Source organism: Octopus sinensis, linkage group LG2 (assembly GCF_006345805.1).
Source record: "Octopus sinensis linkage group LG2, ASM634580v1, whole genome shotgun sequence".
Classification (NCBI taxonomy): domain Eukaryota; kingdom Metazoa; phylum Mollusca; class Cephalopoda; order Octopoda; family Octopodidae; genus Octopus; species Octopus sinensis.
The window spans coordinates 142,971,198-142,995,722 of NC_042998.1; the positions used below are offsets into that span (position 1 = coordinate 142,971,198).

The 24,525-nt window shown below is 35.5% G+C and overlaps 1 protein-coding gene across 1 annotated transcript in view; it reads right to left on the reverse strand.

Moving 5' to 3' along the window:
* Positions 1-13,058: 13,058 nt before the first annotated feature.
* Positions 13,059-24,525, reverse strand: part of LOC115232502 (kxDL motif-containing protein 1) — a 35,687-nt gene continuing 24,220 nt past the window's right edge. The window contains exons 3-4 of the mRNA XM_029802404.2: positions 19,881-19,927; positions 13,059-13,241 (exon numbers count right to left, since the gene is read on the reverse strand). Of these exons, the coding sequence (XP_029658264.1) occupies positions 13,171-13,241; positions 19,881-19,927 (118 nt within the window). The 3' untranslated portion in view covers positions 13,059-13,170. The remainder of the gene's footprint in view (positions 13,242-19,880; positions 19,928-24,525) is intronic.

Below are 24,525 nucleotides of genomic sequence, written 5' to 3' on the forward strand. Positions count from 1 at the left end.
ATGGATTATAATTTAGTTTCAACAACCGGTAGTGATCTGAGGCATTACGAGGCCTTTGAGACGTAGGAATACTAACCCTTATTGCGCTGGTTGAATTTTTGCTGGTGATATAACACGTTAATCATATGCAAATCAGTTCACGAAACCTCTTCCTATTGGCCAGTGTAAATAAGAAATGCGTACTACACCATATAAACTGTGGAAGATTTCGGAAGGTTCCTGTGTCCGATGTGCAACTGCATGGAACAGGGGCTACACAATTTCCACAACCAACTCGATTGGATTAATAGTTTGTATTCTGTTTAAATGATTGCAGTGATGTTATTGGTGGAAAACACAGACAAGGAAAAAGCTTTAGAAAAATACGGTTCTAGTAGGTTTTTATTGCTGCTTGGTCCCAGGCGAGCTATAAATCGTGATTTTCAATCACAGGCAAAAGAAGTCTTTTTTTTGTTTAATAGACAAAAAAAAAATCGTTTGAATTAAAGTGTATAGATAAAATGAGCGGAAATAGGCCACTATATTGTTATATGAATTAAAAATTCATTTTTATTTGTTGAGATAAAAAAATCCACTGATTTGACTAATCATTACTGATACTAATTACGATTCTAGTCTAACAACGACTCTGAACGCGTGCAAGTGATATATGATTTATAGAATATTTAAAAACTTCTAAAATTATTTTTTGAAATAAGATTGTACCGGGGTTGGGGTTAAACATTGCCGTGGGCCGTCATGTTAAACACCTTTAAACTAGAGAATCATCTATGCATCAAAGCCTCCATCCCCATCACAATCGTATCACCACGACCACCACCACTATTATAACCTACAAGCAGTATCGCCCGGCGTTGCTCGGGTTGTAAGGGAAATAACTATATAAGTATTTTTAGAGAGTTATAGCCAAAAAATAGCAAAAAAATGCATTAAAAATTGAAAAAAAATTAAGGTAAATTTTTTTTTTAATCGTTGACACATCGTAGATATTTTTAGAGAGTTACTTCCCTTATATAAAAGCGAAAAAAATGCATTAAAATGGAAAAATATGATGGTAAATTTTTTTTAAATCGTAGACTCATCGTAGACGCACGCTAATACCCAGAAGGGCTCGATATGAATCACGACTATAAGATACCCGCTTTTGGTGAAACTGCACCGCAAAATGTGGGAGTAGTTAGGAATCTAAATCGTAGGAGACAGACACACAACTTCACTCTTATATAAAGATGCTTCTTTTTTTTTCAGTCATAGAGTTAGATTTATGAAGGTCTTCAGTAGAAAATCCTTCGAATTCTGACTCGCTGCTTGATATAATGAAATTCGTATCCATTTTTTGTCAGAATTACAAATTTTGAAAACACAATAGGAACAAATTTCGGAAAAAAATCTCCCATAATTCACGGAATTAAAATTACACTTCGATTTTTGTACAAAACTGTAGTTGAAGTGTTTACGAAGTATAATACGTGTTTTCACGAATGTACTAAAGAGATTTGCTCTGATATTCTCATTTAAATATGAATAGGTAAATTCGGGCGGCTTGGTAACGAAAGGGTTAAACGGATGCATACATTTATTAATCTCTTATTATAATAACTATATATAAGTGTCGTCTGTTTATACATAAACACTGTTTCATACTGCAATTATATATACATATATCTATATATAATATCATATAATAAAATATATACAGAGTAAAATAAAAACCAATTTACCTTTTCTGTCCGTCCGTGTGTCTTTGCAAATGTGTTGGAATGATAAGTGAGTTGTGTTTTGGCGCCTTTTTTACTAATAACAAACACACACGTGTTTGTATGTAGTTGTATGTGTATGTAGTTGTATGTGTATGTAGTTGTATGTAGTTGTATATGTATGTGTATGCGTGTGTGTGAGGAATGACACACACACACTCACGCACGCACACATGTACATCAATGCTTTCGGAGTGATATGTTAAAATATTGAGTTTTCTCGAATTTTGTCTTAATTGGTGGTAAAATTGAAAGAAATTTTTTATGGCATCACCCACTGAAGTACTCTGAAAAATCATGGGTACACTCTAATTGAAGAAATTGTGTGAGGAGTAAATTGTTATGTATTTATTTGTTTCTGTTTGCTGTGTTTCTTTATTTTTTGAGTAGTGGTTTAAATACTTTCAGTTTAGTCTTCCTCAAATCACTCTGTCGCTATTTACTTTCATTTTATTCGTTGTACACTGTGTGTGTGCGTTTGCGTGTGCTGTAAACCAGACTAAGAAAAGCATTTGACATACACACCACAATGTGAGTTTTCTGTAAATTTTGCTTAATTGGAGTTTAAATTTTAAAAACTGGACCTGGCATGACCCGATGCATTCTACTCTTAAAAATGCTAGGTAAATTGTAATTGAAGAAATCCTATATTGTAGATTTGTATAACTCCCAAAGGGAGGCAGATAAAATCTGCCTTTTATAATAAGAGATAAAATCTGCCTTTTATAATAAGAGATAAGAGATACGAGTAAAACCCACCACCACACCACCACCACCACCGCTACCACCACCACCACCACACCACCACCACCACACCACCACCACAACCACCACCACCACCACCACCACCACCAACAACAACAACAACTAGCACCACTAACTAGTACCATGTTTACCAGCACAATACTATCACCAACACCCACACCCTTCCTACCAATACCCAAGAATTCAGGCTGGTGACTGTCAGAAAATTTGAAACGATCAAGATCGTCACTCTTGAGGCCTATTTTTTTTAAAACCTTGAATCTACTTTTGTAAACAACATAACTGCTCATACCTAAAAAACATATCTGTTTTGTTAAGACAGTCGCTGCTGCTGTTGTTGGAGACGCTGGTTGTTATTATTGATACTGATGATGATGATGATGATGATGATGATGATGATGAAGATGAGGATTATGAGGAGGATGAGGATGATAAGGATGATGATGACGGTGATGAATGATGACGGGTATGATGATGGTGATGGTTGTCGTCGTTGTGGTGATGATGATGATGATGATGATGATGGTGATGATGTTGGTGGTGATGTGTTCAGATGATAATGTTCAAAATGTGTTTGTTGATAGTAAAAAGCAGAAATGTGTGGAATCGTTATGTTGGTGACGAAGGTGGTGACATTAGCCATGATGGCTGCAGTGGTGAAGTAAAGGGCGGGAGCGGGGGCTATAATAGTTGAAGTGATTGTAATGTTGGTGGAGCTGGTGGCGAAGGTACGTTACTAGTGATGGCGGCAGTAAGGGTCGTCGATAAGAGACGACGTATTTATTTAAGATTTCAGTAGTGCGCGACCACTGTGATGTCATCTCTCTTCTTGCTATCATTTTTCAGACACACACAAGAATATACAACGTAGATTTATACATACATATTTGTATCCTGTATTTTGTATATTTTATTTTTATTAGCTGCATTTATACACGCATGCACAAGCACACACGTTTATGCGCGCACGAGTTCCTGAGATCTGCCATGAAAATAGAAGTCTTTTTAGTATCTTGTCTTTTCTGTCCTTCTCCTTTCGTTCAATCCCTTTTTCTATTCTTTTCCTTCTTTTTGATAAAGGACTTCATCCGAAACGTCAGGTTCTCTTCCGTTTCTTCCTTTCGCGTATCAAATTCCATTGTATACTTCTTTGTCGTTTTTCCATTTTATATTTCTATGTATTTCAGGCATGTCTTTTTTCTTTATTTGTTTTCTTTTTTGCTTCAAGTTTTACTTCATTAGTATTGTGTGACTTTTTGTTCTACAAAACACACACACATACACACAATTATGTGTATGTGTGTGTGTGTTTTGTTGAATAAACAAGAGAAATAGAGCTTTCAGCAATTAGGACACTGGTAACTCTGTACCGCTTAAAAATATTTTCAAAGGTGAATAAATACATACGCACGCGCACACATATTCATTATTACTATGTTACACATTTACATGGAAAACTATATCTGTTAAAATTATTTTCTTTCATTAGAATCAAGCAAAGCCCAATACACTCATTACTCTGTTATGACACTTACCAGGGCAGTTTATATTCTGCTTCTATATACACAATATTTTATGTATTATCGGGCTGTGATGACGGGACATACCTTTGAGAACTATACACCATGTATACTTATTATAATTGAAAGACAGAGAATATCGTGCCTGCTTGACATCAAAAGATGGAGTTTCGGATCATGTCACCCCCTGTTAACACTAACACATTTATTTTTATAAGAAGAAAATTTTCGAATTTTTGTTTTAGACAAGAGATTCAGAATCAGCGAAAATCATTATTTTTACAAAATGTTCTTCTTATTTTTCTGTTTATTATTTTTTTTAAAGACCCTGTTATCAGAATATGGTGTCTGTTTTGTGTCTCAATTATCTTGTGAAGATCTGAAATGTGTAGTCCCAGAACGAAAATATTGAATATAGAGAATTTAGCACCTATTGCAGTTGTATAATGTTTACAGATGAATCGCATTATTGCCAATAGCAACATGTGTGTATGTGTGTGTAAGTGTGTGACCATTGCGTGTCACTGCAACAATCTTGAAAGAGTTACTTAGAGAAACTCAATATACTAAAAATAACAATATAATATAATATAATATAATATATATATATATATACATATATACATAAAGCCTGTTTCAGCGCGTTGCTAAGCAACATGTTTCTTGACAAATCTAAATTAACAATGTTTATCTTATTTCATAAAAGACTGTAAAATAATCTATAATACTGAATGGTATTGGTACTGCTTTGATATTCTTAAAAAATCTTAGAATCCAGGGTACGACTTGATGGTCCAAACTATAAAGTTCAAATCAACAAAAAATATCTTGTAAAGACATAAAAATTATGTTGGTAGGGTTGTTAAACAGAGTCGTCAGACTTTGTGTTAACATCAACAAAAACGGACGGTAGTTTCAGCCGCACAGGAGGGTCTTTGATAGCTGAAAGGACGTTACATCTGTTTCGAGATTCTTTATCAATGAGCAACGAAACCATGATAATCTAACCAACCCTGATTATAGCTAGGGAAATGTAAATCATCCTCGTCATTTTGTGGCTCGTTCCACTGGTGTATACGACTACAATGTTATTCACCTAGATGGAGAGCAGACGTTAAGTGACATTGTACACACACACACTAACTAGATCGACGAGTGATATCCGCTGTAAACCACGTAGTCCACACAATTACATTTGTACTCCTGTTCCATTAGTAGATCCAAAGTTAGCTTTTGAAGATATTAGAGTATAGTACAAAACACAAAGAAGAATGGAGAATTATACATTTTAATTCATAATTTATCAACCATAATTTGCTTACGCACGTTTCGGATGACCTATTGTTACGTAATACAATGATGTGTAAATCATGCAACTTAATCGATCTATATTTGATCGACTATAGTATTACATAGATCTAGAAAATCGATGCTTGTACATCCTCCTTAGAGCAACCAGGCCAAATGGATCGATTAAAGTAGAATGAACGCATCATTGTTTTACGTAACATTGTTTTACGTTCATCTGAAATGCTCATAAGCAAATTATGGATTATAGATTATGAATTAAAAATGTATCATTCTCCATTCTTCTTTGTGTTATATATATATATATATTAATAATATATTATTATTAATAATAGGAAATGAATATCAGAAAACTCCTCAGAAAGATATACACGTGTGAAAACTAATTGTTGTATTAAAATATATAAATAAATAAATATAAATTTGTATAGAAATATATATATAAATATGTATAAGTATAAATATATAATGTATATGACAGTTTAAAAGTTTTGAGTCAAGTACTTAAAGCATCTTACGATCGTTTCACAGAATTGTTGTCTCTATAATGAAATCCTATATTGATAAGCATTTATAGACAACTCTTCTGCTCTTCAGAGATATAAAATTCGAATTTTGTAGTACCATATCGAATGGTAGTTTTTTTGTTTTTTAATTTGAAGTAATACTATAAAATGGCGTTTGTTTGAAAGATAAATTAAAAATTTAAAATTACTGCTTTTGATGAGAGTATTTAAATCCATATATACTTCCTTGATTAGTCTTCTGCAATAATCCATACTATTCATATGTAAAATCCGTTATACTGTCTTCAATTTTTAATTTATCTTTCAAACAAACGCCATTTTATAGTATTACTTCAATTAAAAAAAAAAACTACCAATCAATATGTTATACAAAATTCAAATTTTATTTTTATTTTATATATTTTTAACACAACAATTATTTTTCACACGTGTATATCTTTCTGGGGGGTTTTCTGATATTGATTTCCTAATATTAATATATATATATATATATATATATATATATAATCGCTCGTATTAAATATATAAATACTTTAATAGTATTAATACTTTGATGCAATAGAGCACTCAATATAAATTCAGTATATAATATTCTCATTGAATATATTTAACTAAAGATTTATATATATATATAAACGATGGACTTCTATATTGCTTCCGTCTATCGAATCGACTTACAGGGTGTTGGTCGGTCCGAGGCTATAGCAAAAAACACTCGCCCAAGGTTCCGCGCAGTGTGAAAGAATCTGAAACCATGTTTTCGAAAGGAACTTCGGATCCACCCAACCATGTCTTATACATTGTTTTTATACTGTCCATTAAGGATATGAAGGCGGAAAGAGCCAGTGAGATGCTGAAAATGACTGGCAAAACTGAGTTCAAATTAGTCACCCAATAAACCATAGAATACAAGGTGGTGTTACACCTAATGATTTGCATAGAAGCATAATTACCAACTGCTACAGGATCAAAAGAGATGCTCACGAAAAAAACCAACTACTGAAGGACTAAGCAATGGAGGAAATTTAGGACAATTTAGATGTGATTTAATTCGGATTTGTGCCAGATCAGGGTATTACCGATTATCTCTTCATAACTGCATGTGAAGTTTTTATCCAAAGGTAAGCTTCTATATCTAGCATTTGTTGATCTAGAGGTTTATGATAAGGTACCACAATCTGTAGTCTATTAGTCTCTAAGAAAATTAGATGAATGCTTTTCTACTCTAGGCACAAAGCCCGACGGTTAGATGGATGCTTGTGAGAGCAGTGTAAGCCATGTATAGCGATGCAGTCAGCAAGGGGAGAGTTCGCAATGAGTACAGGGGCAATCTGACGTGCAGTGTCCAAGGTTCGGTTCTTCCCTGACCATTTCAGAGGACTTCAAGACGGGCTACCCATGGGAGATCCTGTACACGATATCCTGGAACACCTAGCAGACACTGTGATAGATTTGAAGAAATTCAAGACGTTGAAACAAGTCTTGAAGCAAGAGGCCATAGAGTAAATTTAGCAAAGACTAAACCTTAAATAAAATAACTTCGGTGGAATTTGAACTCAGAACGTAAGGGCCGGAAAAATTGCCACTAAGCATTTTGTCTGACTTGCTAATGATTCTTCCAGCTGACCGCCTTCATAATCCTTTCTATTATAGGCATAAGCCCAAAAGTAGTCGAGTACATCTACTCAGTACTCAACTGGTACTTATTGGAAGTGGCGAAATTTGAACTTAGAACATAAATACAGACGAAATGCCGCTATTTTGTCTGGCGTGCTAATTAGCCACCCCGAATCACATTAATAATAAGTTCATTTATCTTCTTTTGCTTTAGGTCACAGCAAATGGTTTGGCAAGCAATTGTACAAAATGACCAACGAAAGGAATGAGAATAATAATAACAATCTTTTCTTTATTAGCCACAAGGGCTCAAACAGATACAATAAAATGCAATGCATGCTAATGGACATAGCATTTACATGACAAGTAGGGCTAGTTAACAAAATTACACAAACGCAGGAAAAAGAGAATTTTATACAATAAACGGAATAAAAAATTAATAAAACATGGAAGATATAAAATGCATATAAATACAATAACTAAGACAATATAATTTAAGTATGAAAGAACACGAAAAACATTTACGGTTACACATCCATACACATGTGGAAAGCCAGTGGCTGGGCTCAAAGAGAGCACCCACACAACTCTTCCCTTCTACTATTCCTTAACGATTTCCAGTGCATCCAAAAGGTACCTGTTGACATTTTTGTGATAGAACAGGTTAGGAATATACCAATGTGTTCAGGGACCTGAGAACTGCTGGTTTTGTTGTTCTGCTTTTCTAGCTCTTTAAGGCAAAGGACTCTCAAGTGGCTTTTACAGCAGCATGTATAACAACTAGACTTTATGCTCTACATTATCAATCTCAAGTTATTTGTTGCGGTATCTTTGACTGAGTACAATCTTGTGGTTTTCAAAAGTCATTAGGATTTGCAAATCTATCGTGGCCCCAACCCCAACTTGTCATCCTTGCACTAACCACTTGCCCATACTGACACAAAAGTGACAATGACAGTAAGTCATGGGTCAGCATTGTCAATAGCTTTAACTGTCACCTTTGTATTTCTTTGTCCCAAATACTGGTGCACAAGTGTATGTGGTGGTGTTTAACTATTCCAGCCTGTGTTTTGGCTGTCTTCAATCCAGTAGATGCAGCAAACGATTCCATAAGCCTCGTGATGCTAAAAAGAATTTCTCCTGATGTATTGTGGAGAACTTCCAGCTGTTGGAGGGAGGATGGAAATCTTTGCCAACCTTCTTAATGCACAGATAGACTATTCTCTGTTCTCTTTTGGATTAGATCCTGGAACAAAGACACTGAGTGGGTTTGCACAAATTGAGTCTTATATCTAGAAATTTTGTCAAATCTAAATCAAATCTGTATAACAACAGGTAAAACTAGCTTCTCTAGGACTACTATGTGATGCGTTCAAAAAGTATCCAATTGTATTTTTTATCGCCAAAACTAATGCTGCGTGGGCAAAATCCTTTGGGTGGAAGGTAACACTACTCTTCCTGCACATGCGTAAAATTTTTCGTGCTGGTAGGCTGTAGTACGCGCTCGCCGGATTTTTGTTTCTGCATGATGACAGAACACATCGAAGAGAGATATTGCATCAAGTATTGCCAAAACTTTGGTGATACTCAAACTCAAACCATCCAGAAGATTCAGCAGGCTTTTGGCGATGAGGTAATGGTCAAAACTCAGTTCAAGGAGGTGCAACCACTTCAAACACAGCCGCACCGCAGTGAGCGATGAATGCGCAGGTAGACCATCCACAAGCCAAAGCGAGGAGTCGATTGAGAAGGTTCGGCGAATAGTCTTGGAGACCGTCGTGTAACAATCCAGGGAACTGCTCATGAAGTGGGAATAAGCACAAGATCAGTGTACTTCATTTTAACGGACAATTCGTGCATGCAGAAAGTGTTGGTGAAATTCATTCCTTCATCTCCAAAGTGCTGGTGGAACAGAAGCAAATCTGCATGGAAATCGCTCAGGACATGTTACACTGCAACCCGAAAACCATCATCACTGGTAATGAGACATGGGTTTATGGCTATGACCCAGAAACCAAGTTCCAGTCCTCACAATGGAAGCATCTGTCCCCAACAAGGTCAAAATATGCACGACAGATTTGCAGCAATGTGAAGATAATGTTGACCTGTTTCTTTGACTCACAAGGTTAGACAATCAATAACAAATACTACCAGGAGGTTATATGTCGCCTCTATGATGCTGTGTTGAACGTGGCCGGACATGCGAGTGGCGAAGAATTGGCAACTTCACGACGACAATGTGCCTGCTCATTCTGCCCACATAATCCAAGCTTTCCAGGACAAGTACAACACAATACTTGTGGCTCTTCCTCAAAATGAAAACCATGCTGAAAGGGAAGCAGTTTGAGTCATGTAAGGAAATTATGAGAAAAGCAACGGCAGAGCTCCATATCATTCCAGAGGTGTTACCAGCTGTGGCAGAACTGCTGGGAGAAGTGTGTGAACTACTAAGGAAAGTATTTTGAAGGTGATTAAATAAAATTTGTGAAATGTACAAAATTGTTTTTTTTTTAATGCTCCAAGGTTGAATACTTTTTGAATGCACCTCTTATTATTCTTTCTGATTAATACATATGCCTTTGTGCAAGTGTTGTTATAACTATCATTTAAAATACTTGTTAGACTGTTTGAAATAATTTCTTTTTCCATTAAATATTCATTATTTCTTTCTGTCTGTTCCAAATATTCATTCTGTAGTATAATTTGTTTATGTCCTGTCTTTTCGCCTTTGTATGAGAGTGTATTATTTCTGCTTTTTTTTTTTGTTTTTTGTTTTGTAGATATTTTGTGATAATGTTTATCAAAATATGAAAGAAAAATGTAAAGTCAGTAAAGACAAACCATATCTGCTCCCATCCAAAATGTGGCTAGACATCCACCGGTTAAATCCTTTTTAGCAAGTACTTCAAAACTATTTTTATTTGATAATGCTTAGTAATAACTCCAGGTTAGAGATAGCAAAACATGTCTACATGCTGCAACAGTCAATATTCACAATAGTATTAATGGTTTCAAATATTAGCACAATGCCTGCAATTTTAAGGGGAAGCTATTTGAGAATTTAAACAACCCCAGTACTATATTTTATTCACTGCTAAGGGATAAAAGTTAACCTTGGCACAATTTGAACTCAGAATGTAACCTACCAGAACAAATACCACAAAACGTATTATTCCAACACCATTATGATTTTACCAGCTTGCTGCTTTTTATTTTTTTCATTAATAATGGTTTCTGATTAAGACACAAGACTAGCATTTCTAAGAGTGGAATGAAAGGCAAAGTTGACCACGACAAGGATTTGAAATCAAAATGTAATCAGCTGGGAGAAACGTCACTAAGCATTTCACATCATTTACATTTGATGGATATTTGTCCTCATCTTGTTTATTGTTAACATGTTTTGGCTGAATATACCCTCCAGCTTTCACCAGGTAATTTTGGTAGACTTATTTGAGTGTGGGTATTTGAGTTGGTATTTTGTTTTGCTTTATACTTTTAGTTCAAAACCTGCCAAGTTCAACATGGTTAATAAAATTTCTCATCATTTGTAACTGATATTTTAAAAAATAATTTTACATGTTCTTTTGTCTTTCTTCTTTTTTAAAAAAAAATTTTTAATTATTATTTCATGCTTGCATGGTCTTTTTGAAATTTGAATATCATCATCACCATAATAGTTGTTTTAACATCTACTATTCCATGTTTGTTTGTGTCAGACAAGGTTCCCTGAGACAAAATTTTCTACAGCCAGACAGACACTCATTTGAAACATGCACGTTTGGGAAAGTGGATGTTAAAACAATGATCATGATGTATTCAAAATGACTATTTCTTATTCATGTTTGGGGGTCTATTTCCTTTGTTTTAGTCATTGGACTGTGGCCATGCTGGGGTACTGTCTTGAAGGGTTTAGTTGAACAAATAATTACCAGTACATATTTTTATTTTACTTCTTTTTTTACAGTTTGGTACTTATTCTATTGGTCTCTTTTGCCAAACCAACACTGGTTGTCAAGTGATGGAAGGCAAACACAAACACATATATAACAGGCTTCCATCCAGTTTCCATCTACCAAATTTATTCACAAAGCATTGGTCAATCCAGGGCTGTAGTAAACACTTATCCAAGGTGCTGTGCATTAGAACTGAACCTGAAACTACATGATTGCAAAGTGAGCTTCTTAACCACCCAGTCATATCTACACTTGTAAATAAACTCCATTTTTCCCCCTATTTCAATGCCTCCATCATTTAAAAAAAAATTTCTGAACATAAATGATGAAGGCATCAATAAAGCTAACAAGGAGCAAATATGATATTTTAATTTCTACAAGACAAGACTGAATGAAGCAACTTCATTTGAATATCTGGAGTGGGAATGGGGTGGGGGTAGAGTGAGAAAATCAATACATGAGGGTTGATTTTAGACAACCAAACTGTTTCAGTCTTTAAAACTTCAATTTAACTGTTTTAATATCAACCCGCCTGAGACCTCCTCCTGGTTCTGTAAGTGATTTAAATGAAAAATTTATTTCAAAATTTCATGTTAATTAAAGTTCCAAATACCAGATTAATAATGGCAAAATATTTTACAAAATTCTTCATTATTTTCAAAATTAATTGAATCACAGACAGTGTTAGTTTAGCAGAAATATGGTAACAAACGGGTTGAACATGTATTGGCCAAAATATATTCTACCGTTTACTTGTTTCAGTCAGTCATTGGAATGTGGCCATGCTGGAGTAGTGTCACAAAGAGCTTAGTTGATGAAATCAGCTCCAATATTCATTTTTAAATCTGGTACTTATTGATCTCTTTGGCTGAATCACTTAGTTACGGGAATGCAGAAAAATAAACACCAGCAGTCAAGTGATGTGGGGGACAAACACAAAGACATATAAACACACACAACTACATATATGTGTGTAAACCTGTCATATATATATGCTTGCGAAGACATGCTGGGGCAAGCGAAATCAAAATCGAAATCGAATTGAACCAGCCAGGATCCCTGGTCTGGTGGTACGTAAAAAGCACTATCCGACTCGTGGCCGATGCCAGCACCGCCTCGACTGGCTTCCGTGCCGGTGGCACATAAAATACACCAATCCGACCGTGGCCGTTGCCAGCCTCGCCTGGCACCTGTGCAGGTGGCACGTAAAAAGCACCCACTACACTCACGGAGTGGTTGGCGTTAGGAAGGGCATCCAGCTGTAGAAACATTGCCAGATAAGACTGGAGCCTGGTGCAGCCTTCTGGCTTCCCAGATCCCCAGTCGAACCGTCCAACCCATGCTAGCATGGAGAACGAATGTTAAATGATGATGATATATATGACGGGTTTTCACAGTTTTTCTCTACTAAATTCACTCACAAAGCATTGGTCAGCTCAGGGCTATAATAGAAGACAGTTACCCACACAGTGGGACTGAATCCTTCATAATGACCAATGAATATTCTGGAAATCTCAGTTAAGAGAGACAAATAATTACTGAAATTTAAGACATATTGACCATTACACTAATCACTACAAGACAGAAGCTATACATCAAATATGACCATTCGGTACATCACAGTTGCTTTATATTAAACTATACACAGCTTGACGCTTTAGTTAATTTGGAGGGAGCTGAATGGGCCCCCAACCTGTCCTGTGTCATCTCAGTTTCATATTCAGTTTGACAGGTTTGAGCCGATATTATTGTCCTCATCTTTGTTCTCTGTGGCTTTCATTTCATTGCAAGCTGAAACAGAAGTTGAAACAATTAAGAACAAACTAACGTGGCATGAACAAAACATATGAAAACAAAGCTTCAGTGTCTAGATAAACTGTGTTATCTAGACACAGTTCACGGTCATGTAAAATAAACAAAAGTTCTCGTCAAATCACTAAATTAATTAATGCCAAGTCATGTTACCAAGTCACTTGGTAAAAAATAAGATAATGTAAGCATTTGTTTTGATTGTTTTCTGTTTTAATATTTATAAAGCTGATGTCAACATTGTGGTACCTTCACAGTGAACTGATTTTGTCACCTAGTTTCCAAACAACAGTTGGAATTTTGTTTTTATTACTTCATTCTTCTCAAAGAATATCAATATCGATACAGATTTAGATTATTGCACAGAAATGATGATGATAATAACAATAATGTGATGGTGAGAACAATAATGATAGCAGAGGTAATGATGATGGAGGCAATATGACAAAGATAATATATTTATTAAATGCCATATTCCAAAACTGGTCTACTTTTCTTTCATGGTTGAAGACATTCCATACAGGAAACAAAAGACGAAGACAGGTGAAGGAACAACAAGCAGGTGTATTTGCTTAATGCTCGGGAAGAATGGAAAAGTCTTTAACATTTTGAGCCTACGCTCTTTGACAGAAAGGATTGGGAGGATACTTTATGGCTCTGTGGTAAAGAAGTTTGCTTTCTAGTCACACAGTTTGGAATTCAGTCCCACTGAGTGGACTTTAAGCAAGTATCTACTCTAGCCCCAGGGCCAATGAAGATCTTGTGATTTGATTTGATAAGCAGAAACTGAAAGAAGACCACTCTATGTGTGTGTGTGTGTGTGTGCGTGCATGAGACGGAGATTATGTTTGTGTGTATGTTTGTTAACTATTTCCTTGTCTTGATATAATGTAATGCTTGTAGATGAGCATCACTGTCATACAAGCAGTGTCCATTTATTATCTTCTTTGTAAACATGTCTGGCCATAGGGAAATATTACCTTACTTAGAAATAGGTGAGGGTTGGAAACAAGGCCTCTGGCCATAGAATATCTACAAGCATAAATATACATACGGATGAATACATATACATATTTACAAATGTATGCACACACCTTATATCTATACAAAGAGAACTCCTACAGGTAAAAAAAAAAATAGACATGAAGCTTACATTTAGATATTAGGATATCTAACAACAAAAATAGATCTCTGAAGTGGGTTGAGTGATCGTCTTTACTTGAATGAATAGTTTTTAAATTTCAATTTTAATTAGACAATCAGAAATTATACAAGAGAGGTAATTCATGAAGACATCGAAGGGAAGCAATCAAACGCCCACCTTCATACATGTGTCTAATTTTCTTTTCTTTTATTTGTTTCAGTCACTGGGGCACCAACATGATGGGTTTATTCGAACAAATCGAGCCCTGTACTTATTTTTAAAGCCTGGTACTTATTATACCGGAATTTTTTGCCCAACCGCTACATTACTGGGACGTAAACAAACCAAGACAAGTTTACCAAGCGGTGATGGGGACAAACTCAACACAAAGATGGACTCCTTTCAGTTTCCGTCTGTTAAATTCACTCACAAGGCTTTCAACTCAGAGAGGTAACGAAAAATATTTGCCCAAGGTGACGTGCAGATGGACTGAACCTAAGACCACATGGTTAGGAAACAAGCTTAATATTTTTCAACAAAAATGCTAACAGTGACTTTGAGGTTTCGTCATCAAAATGTCGGAGGATCGCGGTTTCGATTCCCAGACCGGGCGTTGTGTGTGTTTATTGAGCGAAAACACCTAAAAGCTCCACGAGGCTCCGGCAGGAGGTGGTGATCCCTGCTGTACTATTTCACCACTCTAAAAGGCGGTGCTCCAGCATGGCCGCAGTCAAATGACTGAAACAAGTACAAAAAAAAAATAATAAATAATAATATTTGCAAAGGGAAGTCATCTTTCCCATCTCCAGCCTGACGCGATACACACGGACCCGAGTTTCTGAATACTGACCCGTCATCAGCGTGTGACAACCACCGGTTGGCGATGGGAATGATCTTGGAAACGTGGAAACAAGCAATAATAAATCTCTGAGCGAGGTACAAACAGTAGCTGAACGACATCGTGAAGTATATTTGCCACCTAAATGTGGCTATCCCTTAAGGGTTAATGCTACTGTAGCTTGTAGCCCCAGGAAGACATCTCCAGCTGGCTATTGACACACTTTCTACACACACATAAAATAACTGCCCTTAAACACACACACACACAAATATATATATAACAGGTTGACTTCGCTCCTCATGTTAGAAAACACGACTAGCTCCTCGGACTTAATGGAGATAAGGTGGATAAATAACACAAAACAAGATGGCTTTTTTCTTATAGAGAGAAATTAACCCTCATTAATATATAGTTGGTAAAATCGTTAGCACACCGCGCAAAATACAAAGCGGCATTTTGTCTGTTTTTATGTTGAGTTCAAATTTCACTGAGGTCGACTTTGACCTCGTCTTTTCGGGGTCGATAAAATAAGTACTAGTTGAGCACTGAGGTCGATGTAATTGAGTAGTCACCCTCCCCACGAACTTGCTGGCCTTGTGCCACAATTTGAAATCAATATATAATAATGACGATGATGATAAGATATTGATCTTAGCCATAAGGCTGATCCGTTGTAGTTCAGCAACCGATTGCTCTTGGAACATCCAATGCAGAAGTAACAAATAACCACAAACGTACCATAGGGAACAGATGATATAAACTTATGTATATCATAATTTCACATGCATACACGATTCACTAAAGAGAAACATTGGACATAGTTCTCTGAATATAAATCTTCGATATTTTCTTCCATCCCTTTTTTTTTATTTTCCTAGATTACATCCGGTGGAGGGACAGTCATGGTTGGACTTTAAACAAATAAAGTCGGTGAACAACAACTGTTGTACACAGACGCGACTTCACGACTTTAAAGTGAGGAGAGATGTGATTTATTTCATAAAAAACTGAAACACGAAACCATCGTAACATTATTATTAATTACAACAATATGAACTAGGCTGGTTAATTATTAATTATGTTTTCATCAACAAGCCAAAACGCTCATCATATGGTTGTGATTACTACCTTCTATTTGTTATTTTATTATATTTATTCATATTTTTCTAAGAGACAAGTACGATTAATGGTGTCTAAAACTAATTTTTAAAGTATACTGGATGATCCTATAGAACTGAGTTAGGAATTATCTGCTGCACTAAAAGCCGTAATAATGTTTAAAGTTAAAAAAAAAAAATAACAAGGCAGAATTTGGAATTATTTTCAAATAAAAACATTTAATAAGTGATTTTTAAAGATTTACATATTCGTTTTGCATAATTGAGATATCCAACTCTATTTTTGTATTTTCCATAATGTTTTTGGTTTTATTCTCTAATACACATACACACATAAAATCAAAGATTAACAACACAGTATCTCATAAATCCGACAAGTTAAAACTGGAAAAATAATTACGGGAGGTGGTAGAAATAAAACTCTCATCCCTACTCTGTAATCTACTATGCTTAAAACAGAGATCCGAAGAAATTACTGCTTTCGGCATACTAGATTAATTCCCGACTCTATAGTAATGCCGAATGCTGAATTATCTCTTTCTATGATTTCAGCAAACCTTATTTGTGCACAAATATTTGGCAAGGAAAGTCCTGCTATTGGTGTGTATTTTATACACGAGAAGTCGACAATTATTCCTATAAGGAATGAAAAAGAAGTGAATATACTACAGATAGTTCGAACTACAGTGGAAATTTTGATCTCACAGTGAACGGATATATTATTGAATGTGTCATTACAAAACAAAACAAAACCACTGTGTAAGTGAAATGTACTCACTTTTAAGTCACATATGCTTACTTAGAGTTACGAATATTGCAATGAAACACTGTATACGAGTTATATGTAAGAGGCCCGAATACAAGAGAGAAAAAAAAGCCATCAAGTACAATGCAGGGTAGGTAACTCTGCACTGCCTCGGTTCATTAATTTTTATAGTGAAAATAGCGGGGGATATATTCTGATGGAAACGGCATTTTCTTCGATCATATATATATATATATATATATATATATATATATATATATATATATATATATATATATAAATGATTTAATTTTCCAAACATTGAAATTAGTGATATATGAAATAAGAAATATTTAAAAGAACTCAGTAATATAAAAATGGAATTACGCTAAAAACAAAAAAATGCAACTGTCTTGGGCAAAACCCTAAAGAAAAATAATACGTGTATGCCTGTTTATGTATAAACAGTAAGACAGAGAGAAAATAGAACGGAAGAGTGTATACATGTAATATTTTAGATGCAAGAAAAACAAGCACATTCAAAATGTATGATTCTTGAGAATGATATTCTCTCTCCATACAATATAGAAACATTTCTCATGGCACCAGAAGACAAATTGGAAAAGGACTCTTTAATATGATCATGGACTTCAAGATTATCAAAGGAGGCAAAAGTGATTATTTGTGGTGTTTATCATTGTTGAAGCCATAAGTGATATAAATGACACAAAGTTGGTGAAGGAAAACAAAGTCATAAATTTGTATCACTAAAAGTGTACTTTTACATTGCTACGGACCAATATATTGCAGTTATATCAAGGAACAGACATTGGAGATATTTAAGAACACACAAAATCCTTAGTTTTCACTTTTTGTTAACAGACATGTCTGTGCGATAAGAAGTTCACTCCCCAATCACATAGTTCCAGGTTTGGTCTCAATGCATGGCACCTGGGCCAAGTGTCTTCTACAATAGCCCTAGATCAACCAAGGCTTTGTAAGTGGATTTGGTAGGCAGAAAATGAAAGAAGTACATGTGTGTATGCTTGTGTGTGTGTTCTTGTTTTGACTTTAAATAATAGCTGTAGGAAAGCATCACCATCATACAAGCAGTGTTTTTCATTTCTATGAAAACATGTCTAGCCAAGAAGAGATATTTCTTAACTTGGAAACAGGTTAGAGTTGATGACAAGAAGAGCACCTGGCCTCAGAAAATTTACCTCAACAAATTCTGTCTGTCCTATGCAAACATGGAAAAGTGGACATTAAAAAATGATAATGATGAAGATAAGTGTAATTAATTTATCATCAAGTGGTAAAAAGTTCTCAAGTTCTGCCATGATTCTTCTGCATCAATGTCAGTGACCAAGTCACAGAAGTGTGTAAAGAAAAAAAAACAAAAGAAAGGAAAGCTTTTCTATTCATCATAATAAACAGACAGGATAAAAGAGGACTGTTAAGAAATAACAAGCGAATATGGCAGTTTTTGTGAGTTCTTAAAAAACTAAGATCATTCTATCATGATATGTTTCAGTTTTAACATAAGATCAAAGAAGTTAAACTCATCATTATTATTTTATGGTCACTACTTCATGCTGGCATGGTGTGGGACACACACACACACACACACAGAATCCAAATTTACAGAAAGCAAAAGACAAAGGCAGGTGAGGGAACAACAAGCAGGTGTATTTGTTTCATGCTTGGGAAGAATATATATATATGTATATATCTGTCTGTCTGTCTGTCTATCTCTATACATGATGTGTTTCTACACAGCTTCTGCCCACAGAATTCACTCATAAGGCATTGGTCACCCGGATTTATAATAAAAGGCACATCCCAAAGGTGCCATGCAGTGGGACTGAACCCAAATCCACTTGGCTGCAAAACAAGCTTCATACACACACACACACACACGTATGTGTTTGTATATGTGTGTTTGTGTGTGCACTTGTATGTATCATCATCATCACCACCTTTATAATGTCCACTGTTCCATGTTTGCATGGGTTAGATGAGATTTGATGAGTTAGATTATCTATAACTGGGTGCCCTTCCTGTCACCAACCCTCACTTGTATCTAAGCAAGGTAATATTTCCTCTATGGCAACCAGATGGCTGCACCAGGCTCCAGTCTTGATCTGGCAGAGTTTCTACAGCTGGATGTCCTTCCTAACGCCAACCATATATATATACTACATATATATACTACAAGCATCTCTCAGTTTCTGTCTACCAGATCCACTCACAAGTCTTTTGTTGGCTCAGGGTTATAGTAGAAGAACCTTGCTCAAGATGAGATGCCATGCAGTGAGATGCAACCTGAAAGTAAGTGGTTGGGACTTCTTAATCATACAGTCATTTTTTCACCTAAACAATTATTAATAATAAGAATAATACTTTCTACTATAGGCAAAAGGACTGAAACTGTGGGGGAGGGTGCTAGATGATTACATTGACCCCAGTGCATAACTGGTACTTATTTTATTGACCCCAAAAGGATGACAGACAAAGTTGGTCTGGGTGGAATTTGAACTCAACATAAGATTAATGATAATAATAATAATTGTTGTTGTTTCAAATTTCGGCATAAGTCCAGCAATTTTAGGGGATAAGTTGATTACACTGAGCCCAGTGTTCAACTGATATTTTATTGATCCCAAAAGAATGAAAGGCAAAACTGACCTCAGTGGAATTTGAACTAAGAACATAAGGAAGTGGAAGAAATGCTGCTAAGCATTTTGTTTGCAAATAATAATAAAAATCATACCTGAGAAGGCTTCAGGGTATATTTTGTTTAATCTCTGTTTCAGATTTCTGCAAATAAATAAATAAATAAATAAATAAAAAGACTTACATGTAAGAACTTGGAATATTTTTCTTCTGATCCTCTTGTAGGAATTATTAATCACTGAATTTTTATTATTTGTTACACTACTGCACATTGTATCATCATCAACATTTAACGTCCATTTTCCATGCTAGCACGGGTTGGATGGCTTGTCAGGAATTGGCAAGGCCAGGGACCACACCAGGTTTCATAGTCTGTTTTGGCTTGGTTTTTACAGCAGGATGCTCTTCCTAACACACAGAGTGTACTGGGTGCTTTTTACATGGCAGTCCTCTGCCTTACATTGTTTCAAACTGTTCAATACATGTAGTAAAGATAGTTTGCTAACATAACATGGCAGTCCTGGTTTAGGACTAACATTGCTGTAATTTAGTCCCAGGAGACATCCTCTCCAGTTGGCTATATGACACGATCTGTATCCTTATATTTTCGAACAAGGGAATCTAGCACCCACCCTCAGCTCAAAACAATATCTGTGTATCGCGATTTCTGGGTTATTTCTCTTCATCCCCTAATGCTAGCATAGAAGATGGATTTTAAATGTTACTGGTGTGTGTGTGTGTGTGTGCCCCTCTCATCAGGGTATCATGTAATAGTCATAAATAAGTGTCACTATCATACAAAGTATGTCATTTGTCTCCAATCTTTCATAAGAATATGTCTGGCCATGAAGAAATATTGTTTTGCTTAGGAACATGCAAGGGCTAGCAACAAGAAGGGCATCTTGGCCTTAGAAAATCTGCCTCAACAAATTCTCTCTAACTCATAGAAGCATCACCATCAACATTAACTAGCTGCAATGTAAAACTATAGCATTCAACTCATAACTAACAAGAGTAAATCTTTACACTTTTGACTTAGCTCTTTCCTACCCCATCATTTTTATAACAACAACAACAATAGTTTGAAATTTTTCCACAAGGGCAGCAATTTTGGGGGAAGAGTTGAGTTGATTACATCAACTCCAGTGTTCTACTGGTACTTAATTTATCGACTCCAAAACGATGAAAGGCAACAGTCGACATCAGCGGAATTTGAACTCAGAACATAAAGACAGATGAAATACTGCTAAGCATTTTGCCCAATATGCTAATGTTTCTGCCAGCTTGCCACCTTAATAATAATAATAATCCTTTCTACTAAAGGCACAAGGCCTGAAATTTTGGGGGAGGGGAATAGTCAATTACATGAACCCTAGTGTTCAACTGGCATTTATTTTATCAACCCCCATAAAAGATGAAAGGCTAAGTCAACCTTGGCAGAATTTTAACTCAGAACAAAGATGGATGTAATACTGTTAAGCATTTTGCTTGGAATGCTAACGATCCTGCGAGTTCACTGCATTTTCGCTGCCCTCTTAAAAATTCCACATGTAACTTTAACACAAATTGAACTCACAATCATAGCTACTCGAGAGTTGTACTACTTGCACCTATGTAGCATAATAATGATAATAATAATAATGAGCTTATTGTATACAGTGCACTATAACTTGTCAGGAAAGGTAAAAGAAAAGGAGAATGACTAGAGAGAAGATATATATATATATATATATATATATATATCAAATAAAGAAAAACAGCAAAGAATGCTCAAAGTACACACATTACACAGAATGGAAAAGAAAAAAAGATAGAAAACGATTATTCCTTAGCATGGAAGAATGAATATATATTATTGAGGCAATGTTTTACAATTGTGTGCTCCAGTATATTTGGTTGCACAAATCTATGTATGACTTGCTAACATCATTGTCCTGGACTGACACTATCTTTATTGACCCTGAAAGAGTGTAAAGTTGAACTTGGCAAGTTTGCACTCAAAGGGCAGAAAGTTTAAACAAATACTACATAGTTTTCTATCTAACATTGTAACAACTCGCCTTAGTCATCGCCCTATTGTGTTTACGTAACGGGAGAACATGTCTAAAACACTAATTTAAAAACAGGTTAGTAATGATTGCTATGGTTTTTTTTTTTTTTGTTTTCGAATAATAAAGAATGGAACTGATTTTTATTATCTTTAACCTCGAAAATTTAATAACTTTATAAATATATTGGGTTGTCCGGAAAGATTGTGCCGATTTATAGTAGCTTACCTTTCGACTTATTTTAGAACATGGTTGAGTCCATAAAATAGGATTTGACTACACTTCCATTTAGAGCAAAGTTTAAGCTATCTTTCCGTGGAAGAAGGTTTATGTTCCTATAACCTGTGTTAATTCTGTAACCCTTTAAAATAGAAGATAAGAAAGTTCATTTTCGGCACTTGATGCTTTGGGAACCAGACAAAGATTGCTGCAGCTCGGCTGGGATGTGTTACCCCACCCTCCATATTCACCAGATATTGCTCCTTCGGATTTATACTTATTCAGGTCTCTGCAGAATAGTCTTAATGGTAAAAATTTCAATTCCTTGGATGATGTAAAAAGATACCTTGATGAATTCTTTGCCATGAAACCACCTCAATTCTGGGAAGAGGGTATTTTCAAGTTAAAGGAAAGATGGAGATGCACTGTGCAACAAAATGGTTCATATTTGGTTGATTAAAAATGTAATGGCAAGTATTTATTGAATTTTTTCTTTCCTTTAAAAATCGACACGAACTTTCAGGACAACCCAATAAATATATGAATATATAACTATTAAAAATAACTCAGCGAGAGCTTACTATATATATTTACTTTCATTTAAAGTCAACTCACAAAGGCTAGGAGCAGAGTTGCTTCCCTTGTATTAGATTATAATATAATATAATGAAATTATTGTATACAGTGCTCAGGTGCACCGCAACTTGTCAGAAAGTGCATATAAAGTACATGCAGTAATGTAGAAATGTCTGGAAAGCGAACAATGTATGAGTCAGATACATGCTTGTGTGTGTATGGAAGGGAGAAAATCAAGTGTAGTGTTGGCGAATCTCAGGAAGCATGGAAGTTTTGAAGGATGCAGTGCTCTGACAACTAACAACTGATGCCGGCAGTTTGTTCCATGCTTCAGCAACTCTCAGCATATGAGTAGTTTTACGCCTGGAACAGATAAAATACTGCATAGGGTCACTTTGACACATTCTATAAATCCAAACAGAGTAGGATACTTTTTTATGCTATTTCACAAAAGCACATCAAGCGATTCTTAACGATATACAACAGTGGATTTAGACCTGAATACTGATGGTCATACAACATGATGGAGAAGACCTAAAAACAAAAGGTGTTTTAGTTGTGGCCATACCATCTTATTTTCGAAGTATAGTAGTGTACCTAGGACTACATTATCCTATATACTCTTTTTTTATTAATGGCTTCATATGATTTGATATATATTTGGCTGATATTTCTAGAAGGTTATGCCACACGGAGGTCCAATCATGGCAGTTACATTTAAACTGTAATTCAGCCCTAATCAAAAATATGATCAAACGTATTGATCTTCTATGATCATCTTATCTTTTTCCGAGGTACAAGGAAATCAGGAATATATTATTCAAATTAGGTGTGATTTGAGTGAAGTTTGGCTGCTATTTCTAACACATCTATGACCCATGGACAGACTCTCTCATTAGCTTGATATAGGTATAAGTGAAAACAATGGTGAATGTAAAACCTCCAGAACTAAGATGTCTTATTATTCATCTATCTTCTACTGGGATAGGCTGGACAGGTCGATAGGATCTGATGGATCCTTGGATTCATCAGATCCTGTCAATTTGTCCATCATGCCCCAATAACTGCTTGGCCATTGTTTCTACAGTTGGATGCCCTTCCTGACACCAACCACATTACCGAGTATACTGGGTACTTTTTTTATGGTACCAGCACTAGTGAGATGAGCAAGAAAATTGCAAGACAAAAATAAATATACCTTGACCGAATAGGGTTGTAGAAGAGGGAGAAGTAACTTTATGCCAAGTGTCGAGAACTTAAAATATGACAGGACAAGCACAGGTGATACATGGCTTCCTGACATTATATAGGAGTGGATGGAAAGAAAATAATAATGTTGGTGATGAGGCATCAAAGTACACAGTCAAGGTGTAAGAAGGTGAGTATAAGAGAGAATATGGACTAAGGATGGGGAGATGGGAAGTGTAGGTAGATAGGTTCATAGGAATGCAAGGTGTACGTTTGTAATTTTGTCAGATCCTAAGACTTCCCTATTGAAAATTAAGGTATCTAATAGAATGAAAATGGGTTGGGGTCAAGATTACAGTCAAGGTGAAAGTATGCATTCTTGTCTTTTGTGCTTCTCTCCTGTTGCTTTTTTATTACATAGTTTAGTATTAGAATGTGGCTATGCTGAGCTGTTTCTAGGTGCAGGCAAAGCTGAGGTTAAGAAATCAGTTTCATATCAATGTGGTTTCAAGTTTAGTCCCACTGTTTGGTGCCTTGGTCAAGTGCTTTCTACTATAGCCTCAGATGGACCAACACCATGTCAGTGTACTTGGTAAAGAGAAACTATATTGAACCCCATAGTGTATATATGTATGCAATGTATGTATATAATGAAGTGCTGATCTCTAATTGTAGAGGGAACCTGTGAAAGGTGTAGACCCAGGAAGATGT